Below are 21,535 nucleotides of genomic sequence, written 5' to 3' on the forward strand. Positions count from 1 at the left end.
GCACACCTATCAGAATGTGGCTTCAGGCTGTAGACACCCACATTAAGGAAGAATGGAAAGTGGTCATAGTGAACCAAGCAGTAAAAAGAAGGACATTGGAAAGAAGGACATCTCTCATTCAGGGCTCAAATGAAGGTGCAGGAAGAACAAAGGACAGGCTTAATCACTCTCTGCATTCCCACTAGGAGCTTTTGATGTGAGAGAGAAAGGCATGGGCTCAGGAGCCGGGCTGCCTGACTCTACTGTCAGCTAGACCTCTTTCTAGCTGCATGAACTTAGGCAAGTCATTTACTCCCCGTGCCTTGATTTCCCATCTTTATTTATACATAATAATTGAATCTATGCCATAGGATGGTGCTGAGCTTTAAACAAGTTAGTAAATACGTAGCAGTTGGAACCATGCCTAGGGCACAGTAAATACCGTCCAAGTGCCATTACTATGGCTTCCAGGAGAGGAGCCTGCTTGCCATGACGGCTGAGGAGGGGGCTGCTGGGATGCAGTTGGGACACTTTTCAGACACACCTGCATCGCTGTGGAGACATTAGTCCCACTCTGGGGTGAAGCGGAGAATGACAGAAGGCAGTGTGTTCCACAAAAGCTTTCAAACCCCCGTTGGGGAGCCTCTGATGCCAGGCAAACCTCCTGCCCCGTTCAGGAGGTTTGGCGTCAGCAGATACTCCCCGAATCGAAGGGGATGAGTGGGCTCAGGGCATGGAGGGGCTGGACTCCCTCAAGACTATGAAGGAAACCAGTCATCCCTAATATCACTGTATAGGGGAGTAACAGCCCCCAAAGGTGCATCTCCCACCCCTCTTCACTACCGGACTCAATTAGAGAGTCCCGCTCAAGGAACCTAAGGGGAAAGGGGCACAACGGGGAGAAAAGAAGTAAGTAATTCGGCTTCCTTTGCCCTAAAGGACAGCGTGGCAGCTATGGTTCTTCCATCCGGAGGAATTGAGACTCTACTCTGTCGGAGGTTCTTTGCATCAATCATTTGTTTATTCAAAAAATATCTGTTAAGCACCTACTACGTATGATCAAGACACTGTGCTAGACACTGCGAACAGTAAAATGCTGAATTACACGTTGTCCTGGTCTTCAAGGAGCTTTCAAGTGAGAGCCCCCACCGTCACCACCGCCTCCCTGCCCACGCACTTATACACACAAACCCCCCAGCGGGAGAGAAGGGGGCGTCGGCAAATGCCAGCAAGATGTAGTTTTTCTTGGTTCCTTTTCTGGAAAATATGCAGTCCTCTCTCTGGATTCATCTCATTCGCCTCTCCCCCTGCCAGCACCCTTTCTATCTCTCTTCTCTGGGTCCCTTCTGCCCTTCCCCCCTCACCCCAGGCTCGGTGACCTGCTTCCCTCCCCAGTTACACATCCCTCCACCCCACCCCCCACCCTGACCAACTGTTCTTATACTATTTTCCTTCCCCTGGGTTCTTTCATTGACTCCCCAGTCTCAGTCTCCCCAGATGCCGGCTCTCCTCTTCTCCTCCCCGCTGGTCCCCTCTCATGGGGTCTTCTCTTCCAGCACCGGGGACAGCTCCAGCCCCCGGAACAATGAACCCCACCTTAGGGCTCCTCTATAAATTCTCCATCTTAGTGCCTTGCCCAACTCGTGACTGGGGAGTAAGATGGGGGAGGGGTTCTTATCAACGGGACCAGCTGCTCTTCTGGGGGCGGGAAGGGAGTCAGGGAGGAAGGCGATAGGAAGAGGGCGTGGCTCTTGTCTGGATTGTGCGTCCCTCTCCAGGGTAGGGAATTTGTATTCCACCCCTGAGACTGACATCACTGATGTCAGGGGAAAGAAGGTGGGAGTGGGGAGGGGGGTGTGGAGGGGGGAGGTTTTTGTTGAGGAGAGCGCGGCCGGAGAGCAGAGCTCCGGGACCCAGGTGACCGGGAAAGCAGACAGCCCCAGCAGCGGGAGCAGCCGGCAGCAGCCCAGGCCCGGGGACAGGGGTGGGGGCGGGAGGGGGGCTGAGGGGAGGACCTGAAGGGGGGCGGCAGGGCAGAAGGGACCCCCGGAGCCCTGCCGCCATCAGAGACCAAGCAACGGGAATCAGGGATCTTCGGACCCAGCAGAAGGATCAGCCACAGGGGAGGTGTCCTCTCAGGGAAGCCAACGAGAGCTCCACCTGCCCCACATCAGGAGTGCCCCCCCACCTCCCACCCTCACCCCCACCCCCGCCTCCGTGCTGACAACCACATCAGGCCCCTAACCCCTCAACCTCCATCCCCATTGCCCTACCCAGGCCCTTTCCCCCACCTCCAGCTCTCCTCTCAGCCCCAGTTCACAGCGCCCCTGATACCGCCCTACCCTTCAGGTCTTGGCCACACTGACCCCCATCCTGGGATATTTGCCAAACCTCTGGGAGGAGATCATTTGTTTGGGCTATGCCCCCTGGTGGCTTGACAGTGCCTGCCTAGACCCTTGACCCCTAGCCCTCAACTCCCTGGCCTCCTTTGTGTGAGAAGAGCTGCCCCTCCGCTCAGCACTGTGGTTGGGGGCCCGAGGGAAAGCCGGCCCGCTGGGCCCCTGGCGCCCACCACTTGCCTACTTGCTGGGAAGCTCCCCCTTGCCTTTGGGCCTCTCCCTGCTCCCCTCGGCCCCTCCTCCTGGGCCGCCCCAATGAAGGAGCCGGATGCCATCAAGCTGTTTGTGGGGCAGATCCCGAGGCATCTGGAGGAAAAGGACCTGAAGCCCATCTTCGAACAGTTTGGTCGGATCTTCGAGCTGACTGTCATCAAGGACAAGTACACCGGGCTGCACAAGGGTGAGGGGTCAGGCCAAGCTGGAGAGGCTTCAGGGACTGGGCTGGGAGGCTGGGGGGCTGGGGGGCTGGGGGGCTGGGGGGCTGGGAGGCTTTGAGGAGGGTGGAAGTAGCTGGAGGGATGGAGTGGCTGGAAAGGGCCAATCCAGAAGGAAGAGAGTTTCTGGGCTGAGAAGTGTGGTGGAGGAGTTAGAATAGGACTTAGCTAGGATGATCAGGGGACCCGGATGGAGGACTAAGGAAGGCTTCTTTGGGGGAGGAGTTGTCAAGGGGGCTGCAGAGATGTGGTTCCCAGAGATAAGGGGGTGAGGTCATGGATGAATGCGGGGAAGGACGGAGGAACAAGAGAACTGGTTTGGGAGATAAGGAGCTGGGCCGCCGTGGGTGTGTGTGCAAGACTGAGAGTCTTAGTAGCCTCAGACACTACTGGGACGGAGGTCAGGACACAGGGTCAGGCGCTCAGCAGGAAAGAGTAGACATGGACTGGGCAGGGTAGCTCCAGGACTAAGGAGAGGCACCTGGGAAGCAGGGTGTGAAGGACAAAGATTGGAGAAGATCTGGGAAGTGTGGGGGACTTGAAAGTTAAGAGCTGGAGGCAAAGAGAGGATGCACCTCGGACCTGTCCAAGTGCTGAGTGGCTCAGCAGGGTCAGGCCCAGCGTCAGGACTTGGAGAGTTCTAGGCACTGGGGTCAGAAGGGCCACACTGCCTTCTCCTCCACTGGGACTTCCACTGATCCTCTTCCTTTCCCTTCTCTATTCTACTCTTGACCTTCCACCTGCCTCCCAGAGAGATGAGGACATAGGAAAAATGGGAGAGGAAAGGGGTGATGATGACCAAGATGGAGGGAGGCGGAGGCAAAGAGAGAGGAAAGGAGATCAGCTAAGAAAGAGAGGAAACCACACCACATGCACTTGTCTGGCGGTCACATGTCCCTTCTCCTCCCCCCACACAAAGCCCATCTCCCAGCAGCCCCAGTGCTCTCCTGCTCCTATCACCACCACCGGTTAAGCCTCCTGGCCTCTGGGTCTCAGCTCCAGGCTCATCAGTCTAGAGATCCTCTGGGCAGAAGGTCACCCCTCTCTGAGACACTTCCCCACCCTAGCAGGTAGAAGGTGGCAAGAAATAACAAGTTCCCCAGACCTCAGCCTCCTGTGGGGGGTTCCTCTTAAGCAGGGGAGACCTGGGACTCACCGCCCACCGGGTCTCTCTGTGCCTGCCCCTCCTCAGGATGTGCCTTCCTGACATACTGTGCCCGCGATTCAGCCCTGAAGGCCCAGAGCGCCCTGCACGAACAGAAGACGCTTCCAGGGGTGAGTCCCGGCCTATCCAGGGCCAGGGGGCTGAGAAGGGCCTTAGTCGAGCCAGGGGGATCAACACCTTCCCAAGACACTGCGTATATTTGCCATCTCCTCTCATCACCGGGAAGTCCCTGTCTCCTTCTAGGACCCCTCTTTCTTGCTGCAGATGCATGCATTTCTTCTCACCTGGGGAGAAGTGGTCAGTAGAGGAAATGTGACCTTTGCAAGACATGGATGCAGCCCCTCTCCATTCCCCACCTGCCCTTGGGCAGCACTTTGAGGGAGAACTAGCCGATTGGGAGGCAGGGGGAGAAGCCCTTGGACACCAAGTGAGGGGCAGAGTGAGTGGAGGCACCAGGCTCTCTTCTTTGGCTATGGGGGAAGTCTGGCCGTGAGCTGGGGGAGGAGTGCCTGCTGCCCGAGATGGCCAGCTGGGGCCTGCTGGCCTGGCATCTCTGTGCTGGCTTCTGAGCTTGGGCAGGCTCACCTCATGTCACCCGAGGAGAGAAGAGCAAGGGAACAGAGCCATAGGGCATTAGGGCGCAGCAGGGCCTGTGTGGGCCTGGGCTGGGAGAAAGCCTGGGGGCAAGCACATCCTCGTGGGGAATCAGGCCCTGTCCCGCCAAGTGTGGCCTCAAACCTACAAGGTCAGAGCTCTTGGTCTCTTCCTCTCAGCCAGCCTTGCAGATCGCCCCGGCCTGGGCTGGCACGGGCAGGAATGAAGAGTCTCAGACACCTGCCCCCACCTCTGTTGCACCACCTGGGAAGGAAGCCCTGCCATTCACTTTTACTCTCTATCTTCTGTTGTCACTAGCTCAGTGGACCCCAGGAAGTACTTCCTGAGAGCTAACTCCCTGCATCCTTTTATCAGACGTTTTCTAAGCACCACCTGGGTGCTGGAGACACACCTGTCCCAGCCCCTACTCCTCCCCCCGGCAGGAAATGGAGAATGGGTTGATTCTCCATCTCTCCCTGGGAAGGCAATCGACAAAAGAGGTGGGGAAAGAGGGTGGGGGATCTAGGGAAATTAGAACTGCTTCCACCACTCCCGACTTCTCTCGGTGGCCCTCAACCGAGGAGCTGAGTACCGCTAGGGCAGCAGATCAACAGCCAGCTCCCTGCTGCTGCCCACTGTCTGGCCCCTATAAGGTGGTGAGGCAGCCCAGGACAGCCCTTGCTCACAGAGTTAAGGTCCATACATGTGTGCCAGCAAGCTTGGAGTCCCAGGAGCACGTGTGCGCACACACGCACACATGTGTGGGTAGCGGACAGTCAGGTGTGTGGGTGTGGGCCCACGCATCCCTGGGATGCCTGGTTCCTATCACTTCACATCGCAATTTCTTCTCTCTCCCTTTTCTCCCTGGTGGCCCCCACAAGTCAACAGTTTTCTCTCCACTGCTGTTTCTCTGTCTTCCTGTCATCTCCCCATTTTTCAGATCCGCTGCAGAAACCAGAGGGGTGAGGGAGGATGCAGCTGGGGGTGGGCATGAGCCCCAGGGCCCTCTGGGCCAGCTGGGGGCTGTCCCCCTCCAGCTGCGCTTGTGGCTGAGGCTGAGCTCTATCCTGGGTGCGGAAAGGCGCCGCCTCCCCTTCCGGAGGAAACCAGGGAGAAGGCACCCGGTTAATGATTGCCTAGCCTACCTCCGAGCTCCCGGGGCAGGCTGTCTTCCCTGATTTGGCCTTTGCCCCGAGAACAGGATGCAGAGGGACCTCTAGTAGGAAAGGAGGGGTCCCGTCCTCCAAGCGGGGCCCTTGCTGGAGGCATGGGGGGCTGACCAGGGCAGTCTAGGGAGCAGATATCTGTGGCCCTTTGTGTCCCCAGGTCTTTACCTGCCATCCTGGCATCACTGTTTCCCCTCAGACAGTGTGTGTGTGTGCGTGGTTGAGTGTGTGTGAGTGTGTGTGTACACAGTGTGCCAGCTCTTGCACAGTTGTGTTGGAAAGTTCTTCCTGCTGTCCAATCCGCATGCCCTCTTACTGCATGTTCTTTTTTAATGGGGCCATTCAGCCTTCTCACCTTTCTCTCCATCTTTGTCACTCCAGAACCTGGAAGGTGCCACCGTACTGGGGTGATGCTTCAGGCTGCAGAGAAAGGATGGGGGCTGGGCCTATGCCTGTAGAGCTCCACTTCCTGTCCTCTCCCCTAAGAGTCCCCAGAAGTGGCTCTGCCACAGGTCCCTGGACTCTGCCTGTGAGCAGGGTGTGACCTCCTGGAGGTGGTGGTGTGAGGGACTCCCTCTGGCCTGCCTTCCCCTCTCTACTTGGGCCAAAATCCCACTCTGGGGACATAGGACCCCCATCACCTATCTTGGGTGCCACACGGACTGTGGCCCCATAGAGAGGGCCTGTGTGTGGTGTGGGACACTGGGCGAGTCTGGAGCCAGGAGGGGCGGGGCACCAGGCCTGTGCCCGCAGGAGACAGGAGAGCTATTCTTGGAAGTGGGGTCTTTGCTATTGGTGAGAAGGACAGGGGCCTTACAAGTGACCCTGTTGGTAAGGGGGGTTCTCAGTAATACTTTGTTGGGGTATAAATAGCCCCTTCTTCTTTGGGAGGCCCTCAGGGAAGGCTTATCACCTGGTGGGTGGTAGCTAGGGAAGAGAGGCACCCAGGCTGGGTTGCTAGGTAAACAGGGCCCAGCTGGACTCAGGGGAGGGGGCAGGTGTGCCTGAGCTGAGCTAACAAAGACTAGCTTTCCCACAGGAAGTGCCAGGCCGGGAGGAGGAGGCTGGCAATGGGGCACTGGGGGCCACCAGGGGAGGCTGTCTGGGAGGGAGTGTGAGGGAACCTTCTGTCAGTGTGGTCTGCGCTGCGGCCTGTACACTCTTGTGTGCCTTTGTGCAAATCCGTATCAGCTGTGGGTATTTATTGATGTGCTATTTTGGGGCCTGGGAGCCTATGCGGGGAGGAACCCTTTCTCTCCAGCCCCCAGGTCCCCCATCCCCAGCTAGAATAGTAAATCCCCAGGGGCCTCTTGGGAAGGAGTTAGTGGCAAGCGTGAGAATTCCCCGACACTGCGACCCTGGTTCTGATTCTCGTGTGTGTGTGTGTGTGTGTGTGTGTGTGTGCACACTGAGGTGCCTGTGAGGGAACTTCCTGCTTGCTTGGGTGACAGTACAGAGCAGAAGGAGGGTGCAAGTCCAGGAGTCTGCGTGTCTGACCCCACTCCTTGCTATACACATCACACACACTCTCTCTCTCCTGAGGAGATTGAGCCTCGGATGGGATAATCCCAGATTGGTGGATGATAAAGCTGGAGGAGATTGGCGGGAGGATTTGTGTGGCCCCCTTCCCTACCAGCTGCTCTCATAGCCAGAGATGGGGGGAGCAGGGGAGGCCCATCAGTTGAGGTGGGGCTTAGATCTGATCCAGGGCTGGGAATCCCCAACCAGCAGAGCCCAGTTGGACCAACTGGCATAACGTGACACCCAGGAAGAAGGCCGGGTGTGGGGTGGGGGACTACCATTTCTGCCCTTCTCTGGGTTGCGTGATGACACACAGCTCTCCATGCCGGAGTGCTAGAGCTGAGGGCAACCTGGCCCAAGACCACCTGACCGAGCTGCTCCCCAGACGAGAGAAATGACTTGTCCGCGGTCACCCAGCTAGTGAGCGGCAGGGCAGCCCTGCGAGTCCAGTGCCTTCCCTGAGGGGAACTTGAGCTCTGCCCTCATCAGAGTGTGGATGGACAGTTTCTTTTGTTCGTTTGTTTTTGGTCCCCGGAACTAGGACTGCCGCACCTCGGGATGCGGGGTGACCAGGTGTGGCGCCACCGGTCTGTCCGTAACAGCAAAATAGTTTCAGACACGGAGGACTGAACCCGTCTGCTCCCTCTCCAGCTCCTAAGGTGCTCCCCACCCGGGATAAGGAAATCAGCCTGCAGGAGTCTCTCCCAAGTCTCCGGCCCGGGGCCAGGGTGGAGGGTGGCACTGGCGCGTCCGCGCTTCCACTGGAGGCTGAACAAAAGGGAGATGCCGCGGGACTCGGGAGAGGGGACAGCTCTGGAGGACTTCCGGGAACGGGGAGGATCTTGCAAGAGCACGGGACAGCAGTCCTCCTCAGAGCTGTCTCAGCTGTGAGACACCAAGGATTTATCTGGAGGGGGAAGGCAGAAGGGGCAGTAGGGCCCCCCGCAGGGCCAGCTCAGCATGCCTCCCTCCAGGAAGCTCTTCTGGGCCCCTCCCCCACTCCCAGCCCCCACCAAATCCTCCACCCCCAGCATACCCTGTTCCCACCCCCCTTCCCACTCCTGTGGGTGTGTGGAGCAGCAGAAGTGATGACGTCACCACGGTCGCCAGGGCGACGGGGAAGGATAAATCAGGCTGAGTGGGCGGTTGCCATGGCGTGCATTCTCCCGTTGCCACGGAGACTGGGCATCTGCTCCCTTTGTGCTGCCCGAGTGCCTTCCCCCTGGGGTCAAGGGATGTAGGGGGGCAGAAAGAGAGGCAGACACACCTCTAGGGGTCAGAAGGAAGTTGGGGCATCTGTGGGGTCTCAGTCTGAAGTCTTTCTTGGCGCTTGGTGATGGGTGGCCTCCGTCGCTCCTACTGTGTAGAAGAATTCAGGCCGCTCTTGTTGAATAGCCCACTGGTTGGGCTCTATCTCAGGACCCAGGTCCATTCTTGCCCTCAGGAGAGCAGCACCTATTCCTGGCTAAGTCATCTGGGGCCCCACCCGAGCCTGGTGCCATGCCCCATGAGCATCCTTCTTTACATCCTCTCCTTCCGCAGCCTCTGATCCTCACTGGTCCTGATCCTGAACAAATTTAGGCCCCTTCCCTTCCTTCCCACCAAATATTTAGAGGGCTAGAGAAACCTCTTGGTCCTGGGGTTTGCTCCCTCTTGCTTCTCTGCAGGTTCTGGCCTAGGGAGGGCTCTTGGGGTACTCAGGGGAGGTCCCCAGCAGTTGCCTTCTCTTCTCTCCTTCAGATGAACAGGCCAATCCAGGTCAAGCCAGCTGACAGCGAGAGCCGTGGAGGTAGGTTCCGTACCTCTAGATTCAGTCCCTTTCCCTCGTCCTGCAAGCCCAGGGCATGGAGTAGCTGTGGGGCAGCCTTTCTTGAGGAAGAACGTCAGATTTCCAAAGGGTTCCCAGTCAAGGCTGGGACAGGCATCAGTGTGACCAGAGGGGATGTTTCAGCCCACCGTGGGAATGGCAAACCCGAGGCCCAGAGTGGAATGCGAGCCCTTCAGAGCTGGGACAAGCCCTCTGTGTAACGATACCCCCTAACCATCACCTCTTTCACACCTAAAAGCCATTGGTCCCCAGGGTGAAGGGCTTGTCTGGAGCTCCAGGGAAGAGCTAAAGGTAGAGGGTGGGGTCTCTGCCCACCCCAAGCTGGACAGAACTGAAAAGCAGCCGGGAGGCCTTGAACATGCCCTTCCTCCTGTGCCCCATCCCCCAGAAGACCGGAAGCTCTTTGTGGGGATGCTCGGGAAGCAGCAGACAGATGAGGACGTCCGGAAGATGTTCGAGCCTTTTGGGACCATAGATGAGTGCACTGTGCTGCGGGGGCCGGACGGCACCAGCAAAGGTAGCCCACGCCGCACCTCCTCCTCGCTCCTAGGTCCTCGCCCTCCTGCCCCTGCACGGATTTCTTGGGTAGTGTGGACTGTCGGGACTTAGAGGTGAGCACTCATCCTTTCCTCCTCTCCTTTGAATTCTCTAGGCTGCGCCTTTGTGAAGTTCCAGACGCACGCCGAGGCCCAGGCGGCTATCAACACCCTCCACAGCAGCCGGACCCTGCCGGTGAGCCCGCTCCCCCCACCCACAGGCCTCTCCAGCCCCTCCTGGCCCACCCCCAGGCCTGGCTCAGAAGGGGCAGTCCATTCCCAACAGGGTCTGTGAATTTATTTGGATAGAATTTTCTGGCAGAAGAATCCAACCTCTTAGGGACACCTTCGCATTTCAAATAACATCTCCCTACCTCTTATCCCCTGTCCCTCACCCTCGGTCCAAATGCCCTCACCCTCCTCTCCTGCCTCCTCCATCCCTCAGCCCTCTTCTGGTCTCCCACCTCTTCTCCACCTTCCCATACCCCCACCCCCATTGGCTAGGCGTCAGGACACTTGCTTAGAGGCCCCACATGCCCGCTGCACATTTATTCTGCTGCCCCACCCATGAACAGTGGGCCAACTGACTGTCCCCGCGGGGCGGAGAACAAGCATGTAAACCACAACTCTCTGGCTCCCAGGGAGGTGAGCGCCCGCTAGCCTGAGGCTCTCCAGCAGAGGTCCAGCAGGGACTGAGCAGGCGCTTGCAGCATCGGGCGGAGAAGTGCATTTCAGATTCTAGGCTCTACGACTATCCTTGCAGATAGTTCCAGTTTGGTGTTTATTTGGTGGGAGCTGGTATTGAAATTTGAGGCTGCTTCCCCTGAGCGTGAGGCCTGGGGGTGGGGGCAGGAGTCCAGGTAAGGGGTGGGGTGGCAGCAAGGCATGACCAGTCTGAGATTAAGCACGCTCTGTGGCTGACCCACCCTGGGCAGGACATCTGGTTCCAAACCCTCACGGAGAAGCCAGGCATGCTCTCTGCCTTCCGGGAGCCCCTTCTCTTTTCAAGCACGTGGCTTCACACTCCTCCGCTCTTTCTGGTCTCCCGAACATCCTGGTGCAGGGGGAGGGAGAGATTCAGATCTGCCCATCTGACAGGGGCGCACTGATGGCTGTCCTCTCAGAGGCCAGCCCTGAGTGGTGGACTTGAGCCAGGTCCCGAGGGCTCTGAGGAGGAGAGACCCACCTCTGTCCCTCTGTCCACTTCTGGGGCCTGTGCCCAGGGTGCCTCGTCCAGCCTGGTGGTGAAGTTTGCTGACACAGAGAAGGAGCGAGGTCTCCGCCGAATGCAGCAGGTGGCCACCCAGCTGGGCATGTTCAGCCCCATCGCCCTCCAGTTTGGAGCCTACAGCGCCTACACCCAGGCCGTGAGCACTGCCCCGGGGTGCTGGCCCAGCCCATCCTCTCTCCTCCTGGCCTCCTGGGTCCTGCCCCCACCCTCCCAATGCCAAGGCCCAGGGTTGGACAGGGAGTGAGGCCAGGGCGCCAGGGGGCCTGGCCCCACTCTCCTCTCTTGCCCTGCCCCCAGCTGATGCAGCAGCAGGCGGCCCTGGTGGCGGCTCACAGTGCCTACCTCAGCCCCATGGCCACCATGGCTGCCGTGCAGATGCAGCACATGGCCGCCATCAATGCCAATGGCCTCATCGCCACCCCCATCACCCCATCCTCAGGTAAGGTCTGGGCGGGGCTGGGCTGGTGGGGATGGGGTAGGTCAGGGAGCTACCGCATGGTGGGGTGGGGACTGGGGCACAGGGCATGGTTCAGGGAAGCATGGTTGGGGTCCAGGAGGAGCTCAGGGGTCAGCAAGTAGCCTGTGTCCTTCCCCAGCCTGCAGACTTGCTGACTGGTTCTCTGCATTTGTGTGTATGTTGGCTCTTCTGCTCTGTTTCTGTCGCCTTTTCCTCCCCAGGAACCAGCACCCCTCCTGCCATTGCTGCCACACCTGTCTCCGCAATCCCCGCTGCCCTGGGCGTCAGCGGCTACAGCCCAGTGCCCACTCAGCCCACCGGGCAGCCTGCCCCTGATGCTCTGTATCCCAACGGGGTTCACCCCTACCCAGGTGGGGTTCTCTGCTGCCCAGTCCTCTCCCAGCCACCCCCCAGCCACCACTCCCCTTGCCGGCAGCGGTGGCACACACCTTCCGTCTCAGGGCTGTGGGTTATAAGGCTTTTTCCTGCTCTGTCACCTGGGCAGGGATGTCCTTTCCCATTCTCAGCCAGGGGAGCTGAGACACAGAGAGGCAGAGGGACTTGTCCAGGGTTGCACAGCCAGTCAGACCGAAGTCTCGCTAACGCCAGGCTCTGTGCATGTCTGCCCTCTCATCTCATACCCGAGCCCACAGGAGGCTCTCCTCCCCACCTGCCAGCCTCTGCTCTCACAGTTGGTGCTGCTCTCCCCAGCCCAGAGTCCCGCGGCCCCGGTGGACCCCCTGCAGCAGGCCTATGCAGGGATGCAGCACTATACAGGTGAGGAGCCCGCCTGGCCCAGGCGGGAGGGATGGCACAACCAGGAGGCAGGGGTGGCAACATGGAAAGAGGCCTGGAAGCTGGGTCTGGGCTAGCTCCTTCTCTGACATCTCTCAACCCTGCCAACTCCGCTGCCTGGGCCAGGGGCGGGGAGGCAGGGCTGGTGGGGAGGGCTGGGGCCGCAGGCATCTCAGGAGCCCCAGTAGCTCTCTATCTTGTCACCCCAGCAGCCTACCCGGCAGCCTACAGCCTGGTTGCACCTGCGTTCCCGCAGCCTCCTGCCCTGGTCGCCCAGCAGCCCCCACCACCCCCCCAGCAGCAACAGCAGCAACAGCAGCAGCAGCAACAACGAGAAGGTATGGCCTGGGGCCCAGCAGGGAGGCTTTGGGGACTGGGGTGCCCTTGTCATGGGCTCGGGACTCTCTTGTGCCTGATCTAAGTCCAGCTTTGACCCCTTGGGTGGGGAAGAAAGGGAGTGGGATCAAGGTGGCTGGCACCCTGGCCCACGTGTCACGGGCTGGGATTGCAGGGTCCTCCCAGGACCTGCTTTCCCTGGAGCCCTTACTCCTCAAGTGTGCCCCCCAGTCACCCAGCTCTTACTTTTGCCTCTGCTGCCACCCAGGCCCTGATGGCTGCAACATCTTCATCTACCACTTGCCCCAGGAGTTCACTGACTCGGAGATCCTCCAGATGTTCGTCCCCTTTGGCCATGTCATTTCAGCCAAAGTCTTTGTTGACCGGGCCACCAATCAGAGCAAGTGTTTTGGTAAGACTATGGTGACCTAAAGGATAAAATATGACATGACACATTTCTGCCAAACTCCAAATGAGAACAAGGTCTGATACACTTTAAGGCACTTACGGTTGCAGTGTGCCCAATATTTGGAATCCACATTGTCCAAGAGTCCAAAAATATTTTCCTTTCTCTTTATTTATAGATTTTGGGCGGGGGGAGGGGGTGGGGGTGAGAGGGAGACCGAGAGGGAGAGAGAGAGACAGACATCTATTTGTTGTTCCAGTTATTTATGCATTCATTGCTTGATTCTTGTATGGGCCCTGACAGGGGGTTGAACCCGCAACCCTAGTGCATCAGGACAATGCTCTAACCAACTGAGCTAACCAGCCAGGGTCTTTTTTTTTTTTTAACATACCTGGTATCTTATGCCAGCTGCTGCCCAGACCCACCTCCCCTCCAGAAAACCACAGGTCCATCTTTTCTCCTTAAAACCCAGTCAAACCCGTGCTTCCATGACGTCTAGAAGAGGCTCCAAAATGGGATGTTTGGTTTCCAAAAGGAAGGCTGAGGAGCCGGGCTCAGTTGTCTTCAGGTCTTTGCCTGCAAGACTGCTTCAGGGCAAAAGGGGAACATTCTTGTCCTCCCTGCTTCAGAGGTCATTTAGGGTCTGGAAGTGGCGCTTTCAACAGGCAGGTCAGAACCACCCAGGCTGAGGAAGGGGCTGCCCCTCGAAGGATGCTGAGAGGAGTGACCCCGCATGGGAGAGTGGCCGGGCTGCATTCATTCACTCTGCAAGTCAGTCAGCAACTACTACCGAAGGCCAGCTGGGTGCTGGGCAGTTTTCTAGGCCTTTGGGGACCTGCAGGCCATAGGGTGGTGCCGGGGAACCAAAGTGCACAGGAGAGTGAGGTGGGGCTGGGCCGGCCTTATGCCCCTGTCACCTCAGGCTTTGTGAGTTTCGACAATCCAGCCAGCGCCCAGGCTGCCATTCAGGCCATGAACGGTTTCCAGATCGGCATGAAGCGCCTCAAAGTCCAGCTGAAACGGCCTAAGGATGCCAACCGGCCCTACTGAGGGCCCCCAGGTGGGTCCTGCTCCTGTCCTGTGACCTCCAGCCTCCACACACTGCAGCCAGGGCCGCACTTGGACTACCTCCACCCTCTTCCGCCAGCCTCAGGGTGCCCTGACTCTGGTTGTTTTCCCACCACCCAAGTCTTTTCTCCTCCCCCCACCACACAGACTGACCCCAGAGAGAGCCAAGTGTTTACATATCTGTGTCCACCCCCGCAGTCCTTCCCCAGCATCTGTCTCATTTGTCTTGTCAGTGTCCATGTCTGTGTCTCTCTCTGGTTTTCTCTTGTGGGGGGTGTTGGAGTGGGAGGGTTTGAGGATTAAGAGGGCTGGTTTAGGCTGCTGGACCGTCACAGAATCCTTGGCTCCTGGAATCTCTATTCTGAGAAGTAGGGACATCAGGTCCTTGGCGCCTGGACTCCAGGTGATCTTCTTATGCGGCAGTGGACCCATGGGACGGTGGAGAGTGCCCAGAACAGACTGGGGGGAGCCCCAGCCTCAGGCCCCTCGGAGCAGCTTTGGCTCAGGTGGAGGAGGCTGAAATGCTGGACCGCCTATGACTTGCACTGAACAGGTCCCTCCACCCCACTGCCCGCCACCACCCCAGCCTCGTGGCCTAGAGCTGTGAGCTTTGGTTACTTTTATGTGTAATCTCCTTTGGACCAAACCCCTGAAAAAATACAACCCAAGAACAATATCCACATTTTCTGTTTCTCCCCCTTTCCCCCCAATCCTGGCTGCTTAACTCCCCCCACCCTGGGGGCCCCCAGCCCAGGGCCCGTGTCCATTGTCGGCCGAAGCCCCCATCCCTGGACCCCTGCTCCGGGCCCCTGTAAGTTGCATGGAACGAGCGTGTTGTCTTTGGAGCCACTTGTTTGTTATCTGGGGAGGGGGCTATGGAGGGAAGCACCCCCCAGCCCAGCGTCAGGGCCGGGGGCAGCTCGCGGGATGTGCTTGGCTAGTAGTGGTTGGTGCCCGTGGTCTGTGTTCTGTGCATTTCTCTCTGGCTTTCTTCGTTCCTTTCCGACGAGGAATGAGGGCACTCCCTAGGGCCCAGGGGTCTGACCCATGAGACTCCAGCCCCAGCCCAGCCCTGGGCTCTCCCTGGCCTGCTCCGCCCTCCCTTTGCGGATGCCCCTGCTCTCTCCTCAGAGTCCATCCCGACACGGCACCCCGCTCCTCCTCTCTCCGAGTTCCCTCTGCCTGCCTGTTCGCTGTCTCATTTCTTTGCCTCTCTCCCCCTCTAGTCTCTATCTTCTGGCCTTTCTTTTTCCCATGGGCTGTTTGAATATTTCCTTCCTAATATCTCTGGTTTCTCACATCACCCGTCCTCACTCCCATCTCCTCCATCCCTGCCCCTTATCCGAGGGCCGAGGGGTCGCATTGTTCAGTTTGGACTGAGGCATTTCTGCCGACCTGCCTTCCTGAGCCACTCCAGCTGCATCTTCCCCAGAGCCCGGACCTGCACCGGCTGCTGTCTTCCCCACAGCTTCACCCATGTTTCCTTCCTTCACAGGTCTGGAGGTACCACGGGAAGGGGCTTCTCACCCCTTCTTCCCACACCTGGCCCAGCCCTTTCTGCACATCTGCCCTGGGCCTCAGTTGGGCTCTGGGGCAAAAGCTGCTTCATGGCTCTGGGGCACAGGACGCCGGCCCACTCCCACCACCCTGCCTCTCTTCAAGGGCCTGTCTCCTCCCAGGTGCCCTTTTGGCCTTTGTGAGGGAGCAAGGAACAGGCTCGAAGGCTCCAGGGTATCTGCCTTCTGCTGGGGCTCCTCTGACGGGCCTTCTGCGCCCAGCTTTCGCCCGCCTTCCCCACCTGCGGGCCTGTTGTACCCGCGCAGCCCCGGAGGGAGGGCAGCAGATGCCTCCGACACCCTCCTCCCCCCACCCTCCTCCCAGCCTCTCCCCCACACTCGGGGGTTCTCAGAAGCTGGTTCTCAGACTCCCTGCCACCCTCAGCTAGAGGTAGGATATCCCTGAACCCTGGGCTCCCAGCCCTAAAACTCACTGCCTCCCCCAAGGGCCCCCTCTAGGGAGGGTGTGGGGGAGCCCTGAGGGCTGCTGCCGTTCTGCCAGACAGCCACAGAGACCCTCCTCCTTTCATGAGGAAAAGACCTCCCCGAGCCCCTGAAAATGTTTACAGTCTCTGCTGGTCCCCTCCACGTAAATGCCACCACCAGCCGTGCGTTATCCAGCCCGGCCCGCCCGGACGCTGCCATCTCTCTTTCTGGGAGTTTAGACAATGTTTCCCTTGGATTTTTTCTCTCTTGATTTCTCCCTTTGCTTTGGGGGTGGTAACTGGGTGTTTGGGAGGGGGGAAAGTGGGAGGGATAAAGGGGTTTATTACCTGATCATTTTCTTTAGGAAGAGGTTTTAGGGAAAAGAGATGGGGTGGGGGTGGGCGTGGTACGGGGAGACTGGGGAGTCAGTTTCAGACACTTCTCTATGCTTAACTTATTTATTTATTGCATTTTACTTTTAAAGAGTTCATCTTTTCTGTCTAAATAAAGAAAAAAATTAAAAACATCAAATAAGAGTCCTGGAAGGTGGAGGGTAGGGGTCTGTGCACACGGGGAGGAGGAGGGAGGTAAAGAGAGCAAGGGTTTGTTTTTTTGTGTTTTTTTAAAGATTTTATTTATTTTTAGAGAGAGGGGAAGGGAGGGAGAAAGAAAGGAGAGAAACATCCATGTGGGAGTGAAACATCGAATGGTTGCCTTCCACAGTGAAATTGGGGACCAAACCTGCAACCCAGGCTTGTGCCCTGACTGGCAATCGAGCTGGCGGCCTTTTGCTTTGCAGAACGATGCCCAACCCACTGAAGCCACACCAGTCAGGGCGAGTGAGGTTCGGGAGGGAAAACTACCAGGCAGGACCACCTCTTGCCTTTGAGCAGTGTCCGGGCCTCAGCCCCATTCTTTTGCCATCTGTGGGGCTTAATTCCACAACACTCCGCAGAGCTGGACACAAAGGGGAGAAAGGAGGCCAGCAGGCTGTCCTGTATCCAGCCCTGTCCCTTTGAAGGCTGATGTGCAGCCTCACATCCCGACCTCCACTGCCCCCTTGTTCACGGAGGTGAGCCGCCCCTGTCCTGGCCAGTGGGGACACCAGGAGCTAGCTGCACTACCACCGTTACTAAACATTTACTCTTAACAGGTATTCCTTCATTTAACCTGTCATCAACCCTGTGAGGCAGGAAGTAATTTTAACAGGGAAACGGACGCTCTGGAGGGTGACCGACCACCTTAGCCGCAGTCACGAAGTTGCAGGGGTCGAACCCAGTGTGTCACATCCTCAATCCCATGATGCTCTCCTCTCACAGGTTTAACTATCTGTTCTTTGACTTGAGGCAAAGGTACCAAGAAGCATCAAGCAGGCTGCAGCAGTGACCCCATCAAGCAGAAGGTGGACTAAATGAGCCCTAAGTCTGTCCAGCTCCTAGATTCTTCTCTGTGACTGCATTACGGCTGGGTGCGGGGGCTCACACAGGTGTAGTCTTTACGACTTCACGGCACATGGGCCATCTGCTTCTAGGCAGCTACCTGCTACCCACCTCATTAAGTTCCTGCTTATAAACCTGCTCACCTTCCCGCAGCCATCTGGCCTCAGGCCAGAGCTGTTTTGTAAGAGGATGTTTTTGCAATCAGCACAACCCACCCCATCTCAGCCCCATACTTTGGTCTTCTCTTAAACTGCCCAGAACTAAGAACAGTTTAAAAGAGAAGCAACACACAAAGTACTATAGAGACCTATCTGTGGATGCTGTTTTAGGAAGAAAAGTCTCTTGGATAGGTAGAGATCAGGGACAGGGCCTTACTCAGAAGGAAGGGAATCCAGTTAGGATCTTAGCCAAGTACACAGTGCCTGAAGTCTTAATTAGGAGATACAGGTGTTTGTGTGTGTGGTCAGAGACGGCAGTGTGTGTCGGGGGACAGCAGGAGTCAGTATCAACATCATTCTTTTTCCCTTGCGCTGTCTCACTGTGGCCTCACAATAGTTTCTAAGTCAGGACAGAAAGACTGAAGGGGCGTTCTAGCCCAAAGGGCACCTCCCAGGATGATTTCCTGGTTGGGCTTCTCTCGGGACCTGGGGGCCGGGATATAGCAAGCCTGGGCCTTTTCCTCCTCCTGGGCACCCTCCTGCACCCTCCCGGATCTCGGGTGGCCCCTCCCACAGACACAGAATTCTGACTGACTACACTTAGGGTCTGTCCCTGCTCATAGCTGCCCCCCCCCCACCTCACCAAGGCTGCAGCCAGCTTTTCTCCAGAGAAGCAGCAGATAATTGAGGTTGAGTGATGGGGATGAGGGAGACACAGGAGTCTTCTGGAAGAAACAAAACTACTGGGCAGGGATTCTTGCAGGGGTGGCCAACCTGCGACCCGCAGGCCACGTGCAGCCCAGGATGGCTATGAACACGACCCAACACATAATCATAAATGTACTTAAAACATTATGAGATTTTTTTGTGATTATGTGTTGCAATGCGTTTAATGTGTGGCCCAAGACAGCTCTCCTTTCAGTGTGGTGTGGAGCCACTGAAGGGTCGGACACCCCTGCAGGTCCTTTGCCAGCAGAATGTAGGAGCCCATCTGAGACAGAAAAGGAGGCTCCTAACTTGCTTGTATCAACACATTTTTCAAACATACTGGATTAAATATAGTAGGAAGGGTATGCTGGGTAGTTCTGTTAGCTATGGAAGTTCACTAACACCTCTTCTGAGCAGAAGGGGCCTCAGTAATAAAATGGGACAGCACAAGAAATAGGAAATGATGAAAGCAAAATGAAACTCAGCACCAGTTTCTCCTAAAATAATGAAGTTACTGCTCAAATGTTAATGGCAGCGTAAAGTGGGAAGGGAAGTAAGTCCTCGAGGCAGAAGAGTGGAGCTGTCAGGTTAATAGTAGGGACTTGGAGAAGCCTTCCAGTTATAGAAACAAAAAGGCACCTAGAAAAATATCCTCAGTCAGGGGGCCTACGGAGATGAGAGCGTGGGCGGGGCAGGGGGCCTGGAAACTGCTTCCAGGCATTCCCGTTCCCCATCTGCAGTTCAGAGCCTCGAAAATGTACAAATGTCAGGCAAGGAATCCCAGTTCCTTCGGGTCCACCCCTGCGGTAGCTTGAGCACCTCAGCCTCTCTGACTTTCAGGGATGCCTTTGTCTTCAGTTCTGCTAAAACTTCAAAGCCTTTCACAGCCGCAGCTTCCTGTATTGTGACCAAAGGAATCACCACCCATGGCCAAGCCTCATTCTCTTCTCCATATCTGAGAGCTTGAGTAGCCCTGATCCAAGCTCCTGGTTCTTAGAAGATTCTCATTCCCAGGCACCTTTTTTGGTTGATTCCCCTCCCTGACTCCCAGGGAGGGGTCAGCTTCCTCCCTGTTGCTGCCTGTAAACGGGGTTCCCCACAAGTATATCGCATCCTCTCAACTGCTTGATAAAAAGGACTCCCAACTACGTCTCTAATTTTTCCCCTGAACTCTGTTTTAAGCACCTTCCTCCTTCAGATTTCCTCACTAGTAAGTAGCACCAGCATGTACCCACTCAAGCCACGCTTTGATCACACCCTTTCTCTCACGTCTCCTACCCAATCCAACCGCAAAGCCCTACTGCTTCTCCCTACTCACGTCTCTCCACTTCCACTGCCGCCAACACTGTCTGCCCTTGCTCCCCCGGAGGCCTGCAGTGTCCTCACCGGTCTCCGCGTCCCCCTCCTGCTCTCCTACAGCCTGTTCTCCACAGAGAACAAGTATCTCCTACACATTTGTTCACACATAGTTACTGGCTACCTGCTCTGCCTGTTCACTGCTGCATCACCATCACCCAAAACTGCCCAGACCACTGGGGGTGTCAGCAAACGATTAAGAAACAACTTCTGGACATCTAGTTCTCGCCTGGGCCTAACTCATGTTATGGACCTGTCAGGTCGAAAGCTAAAATATTTTCTCTCCCGAAGTTCCAACCCTTATATACTTTGTCACCTACACATGAAACCTTGGGAGTCTTTTAGTCCTCTCACATGAACTTTGTTATTAAATCACAAGAGATTCACCTTCTGTAATTTTTCCCACATCCATTTGCCTCCTTTCAATGATCGCCGCCTCCAGCACTCACAGCGGTCTCCTAACGGATCTTCTGTGCATATTCCGAAACAGCAATGTTTCTAAACGGCAGCTGATTAAAAACAAAACCCTGTTCCTTTCCCTCTTCCCTCCATTCCTTTGTTGTTTTTTTTTGTAGAGCACTTCACCCTGGCAGTCAAGGGTCTTCAAAGCCTTATCTTCCATTTTATTATTACACAGTCTCCAAGTTCTAATCAAACAGGACTCTTCCGTGTTCATCTGGACAAGTTTGACCCCCCTTTCACTACCAGTGACTGGCGTCGGGCACATGTGGCTCCATCAGATTTGTTAAACACTTGCTCACTGAAAACTGGATCACACTCCTAGGGGTGTCCAACCTTTTGGCGTCTCTGGGCCACACTGGAAGTTGTCTTGGACCACACATTAAATACACAAACACCAACGAAAACCAAAAAATCTTCTAATGTTTTAAGTCAATTTACGATTTTGTGCTGGGCCACATTCATAGCCATCCTGGGCCGCATGCAGTCCACAGCCGTGGGCTGGACGCCCCTGCACCTCAACGGTTGACCTTCAGCACCACCTTCTTCCTGACGGTCTCCTTAACTGCCCTCTTCCAGAGGTCCCTCTCCCTTTTCTAGCCGTCACAGGACTTACACCTCCCACTGCTGTGGACTGTGGTCGTCTGTGAAATCTGAAGGCCGGCAGGACACTGCTGGCTCTGCTTTGTCTCTGTGGCGCATCTGACACAATGCCCCGTACCTGGGGGACCCACTAGATCAGCATTTACTGACATTAACTGCCATAGCTCTAAATCCAGAGTTTCACTTTCTACTTCTCTACGGATTCTTGAAGAGAAAAAAATTTCCCCCATTAGGGTGGTAATATTTATCAGATTCTAATTACTCAATATTGATGGGCTGAGTAAGAGCCAGAACAGTGTCTCTCCCTAAACTGTAAAACAAAACGTCAGACTTATCCTTGCTCTATGGTTTTCAACCAAGGAGAAAAGTACATGGTCAGGGGTTATAAAAATAATAAAAACAGAAAGGTTTATAAAGATGAGAAAAATGTCTGACGTAATACAAACGCGGAGCTTTCCCAGAGCAGATTCGGCCCAAGAACGAATAATGCACAGAAAGGAGTAAAACTCTGAAGAGCAGGTACTCGGGCCGCAGCCCCCGAGGTTGCTCTGTGAACGTGAGGAACGGGAGTGACCCTCATTCTCAGGGTGTGGGCAGCGGAGGCACTACCGCCGCCAGACCGCCTGTGCTCTGCTGGTGTGCGCCAGGGGTCATGCGTGCCCTGCAGTTCAGATTCCAGAGAGACGTCTTCTGAGCCATTTGAAAAATGACAGTGTGTATACATGTGGCTGGGGGGTCGGGGGATGAAGATGTGTCCCAAGGACTCCGCCAGGCTCTATGTACAACGCTGAGGAATCCTGAGAACCAACAAGGATTTGTGCAGGCTGCCACAATCAACTCTGGGACCTGAGGGAAGAGGAGGAATCTTCAGAGGAGCCACTGAACACAGAGCGTTAGACCACGGGCCTCTCAGCT

The 21,535-nt window shown here is 56.5% G+C and overlaps 1 protein-coding gene across 9 annotated transcripts; it reads left to right on the forward strand.

Moving 5' to 3' along the window:
* The first annotated feature begins 1,823 nt into the window (after positions 1 to 1,823).
* CELF3 (CUGBP Elav-like family member 3) lies at positions 1,824 to 15,501 on the forward strand. Of its 9 annotated transcripts, none has more exons than XM_028502959.2 (14): positions 1,824 to 1,896; positions 2,673 to 2,778; positions 4,005 to 4,087; positions 8,999 to 9,047; positions 9,475 to 9,603; positions 9,739 to 9,818; positions 10,846 to 10,989; positions 11,151 to 11,292; positions 11,532 to 11,681; positions 12,022 to 12,087; positions 12,315 to 12,443; positions 12,710 to 12,853; positions 13,770 to 13,907; positions 15,411 to 15,501. In XM_028502959.2, the coding sequence occupies exons 4-13, from the start codon at positions 8,999 to 9,001 to the stop codon at positions 13,895 to 13,897; spliced, it is 1,161 nt and encodes a 386-aa protein (XP_028358760.1). In that variant the 5' UTR covers positions 1,824 to 1,896; positions 2,673 to 2,778; positions 4,005 to 4,087; the 3' UTR covers positions 13,898 to 13,907; positions 15,411 to 15,501. The 9 variants fall into 9 exon arrangements, 8 of the variants coding, with proteins under 8 accessions (XP_028358760.1, XP_035871773.1, XP_035871772.1 ...); XR_004900774.1 differs by lacking the exon at positions 1,824 to 1,896 and adding an exon at positions 14,665 to 14,726 and having other exon boundaries at positions 1,908 to 2,778; XM_028502936.2 differs by lacking the exon at positions 1,824 to 1,896 and having other exon boundaries at positions 1,908 to 2,778; positions 12,318 to 12,443.
* Positions 15,502 to 21,535: the final 6,034 nt, after the last annotated feature.

The sequence above is a fragment of the Phyllostomus discolor genome, chromosome 14 (genome assembly GCF_004126475.2).
Source record: "Phyllostomus discolor isolate MPI-MPIP mPhyDis1 chromosome 14, mPhyDis1.pri.v3, whole genome shotgun sequence".
Taxonomy (NCBI): Eukaryota; Metazoa; Chordata; class Mammalia; order Chiroptera; family Phyllostomidae; genus Phyllostomus; species Phyllostomus discolor.

What these genes read in the sequence shown, in the direction of transcription:
- CELF3 (XM_036015878.1), top strand. Translation starts at nt 2,634, where the DNA reads ATGAAGGAGCCGGATGCCATCAAGCTGTTTGTGGGGCAGATCCCGAGG. An exon ending in AACAGAAGACGCTTCCAGGG is followed by an intron (nt 4,088 to 8,998) that starts GTGAGTCCCGGC and finishes TCTCTCCTTCAG; the next exon opens with ATGAACAGGCCAATCCAGGT. An exon ending in TGACAGCGAGAGCCGTGGAG is followed by an intron (nt 9,048 to 9,474) that starts GTAGGTTCCGTA and finishes CCCATCCCCCAG; the next exon opens with AAGACCGGAAGCTCTTTGTG.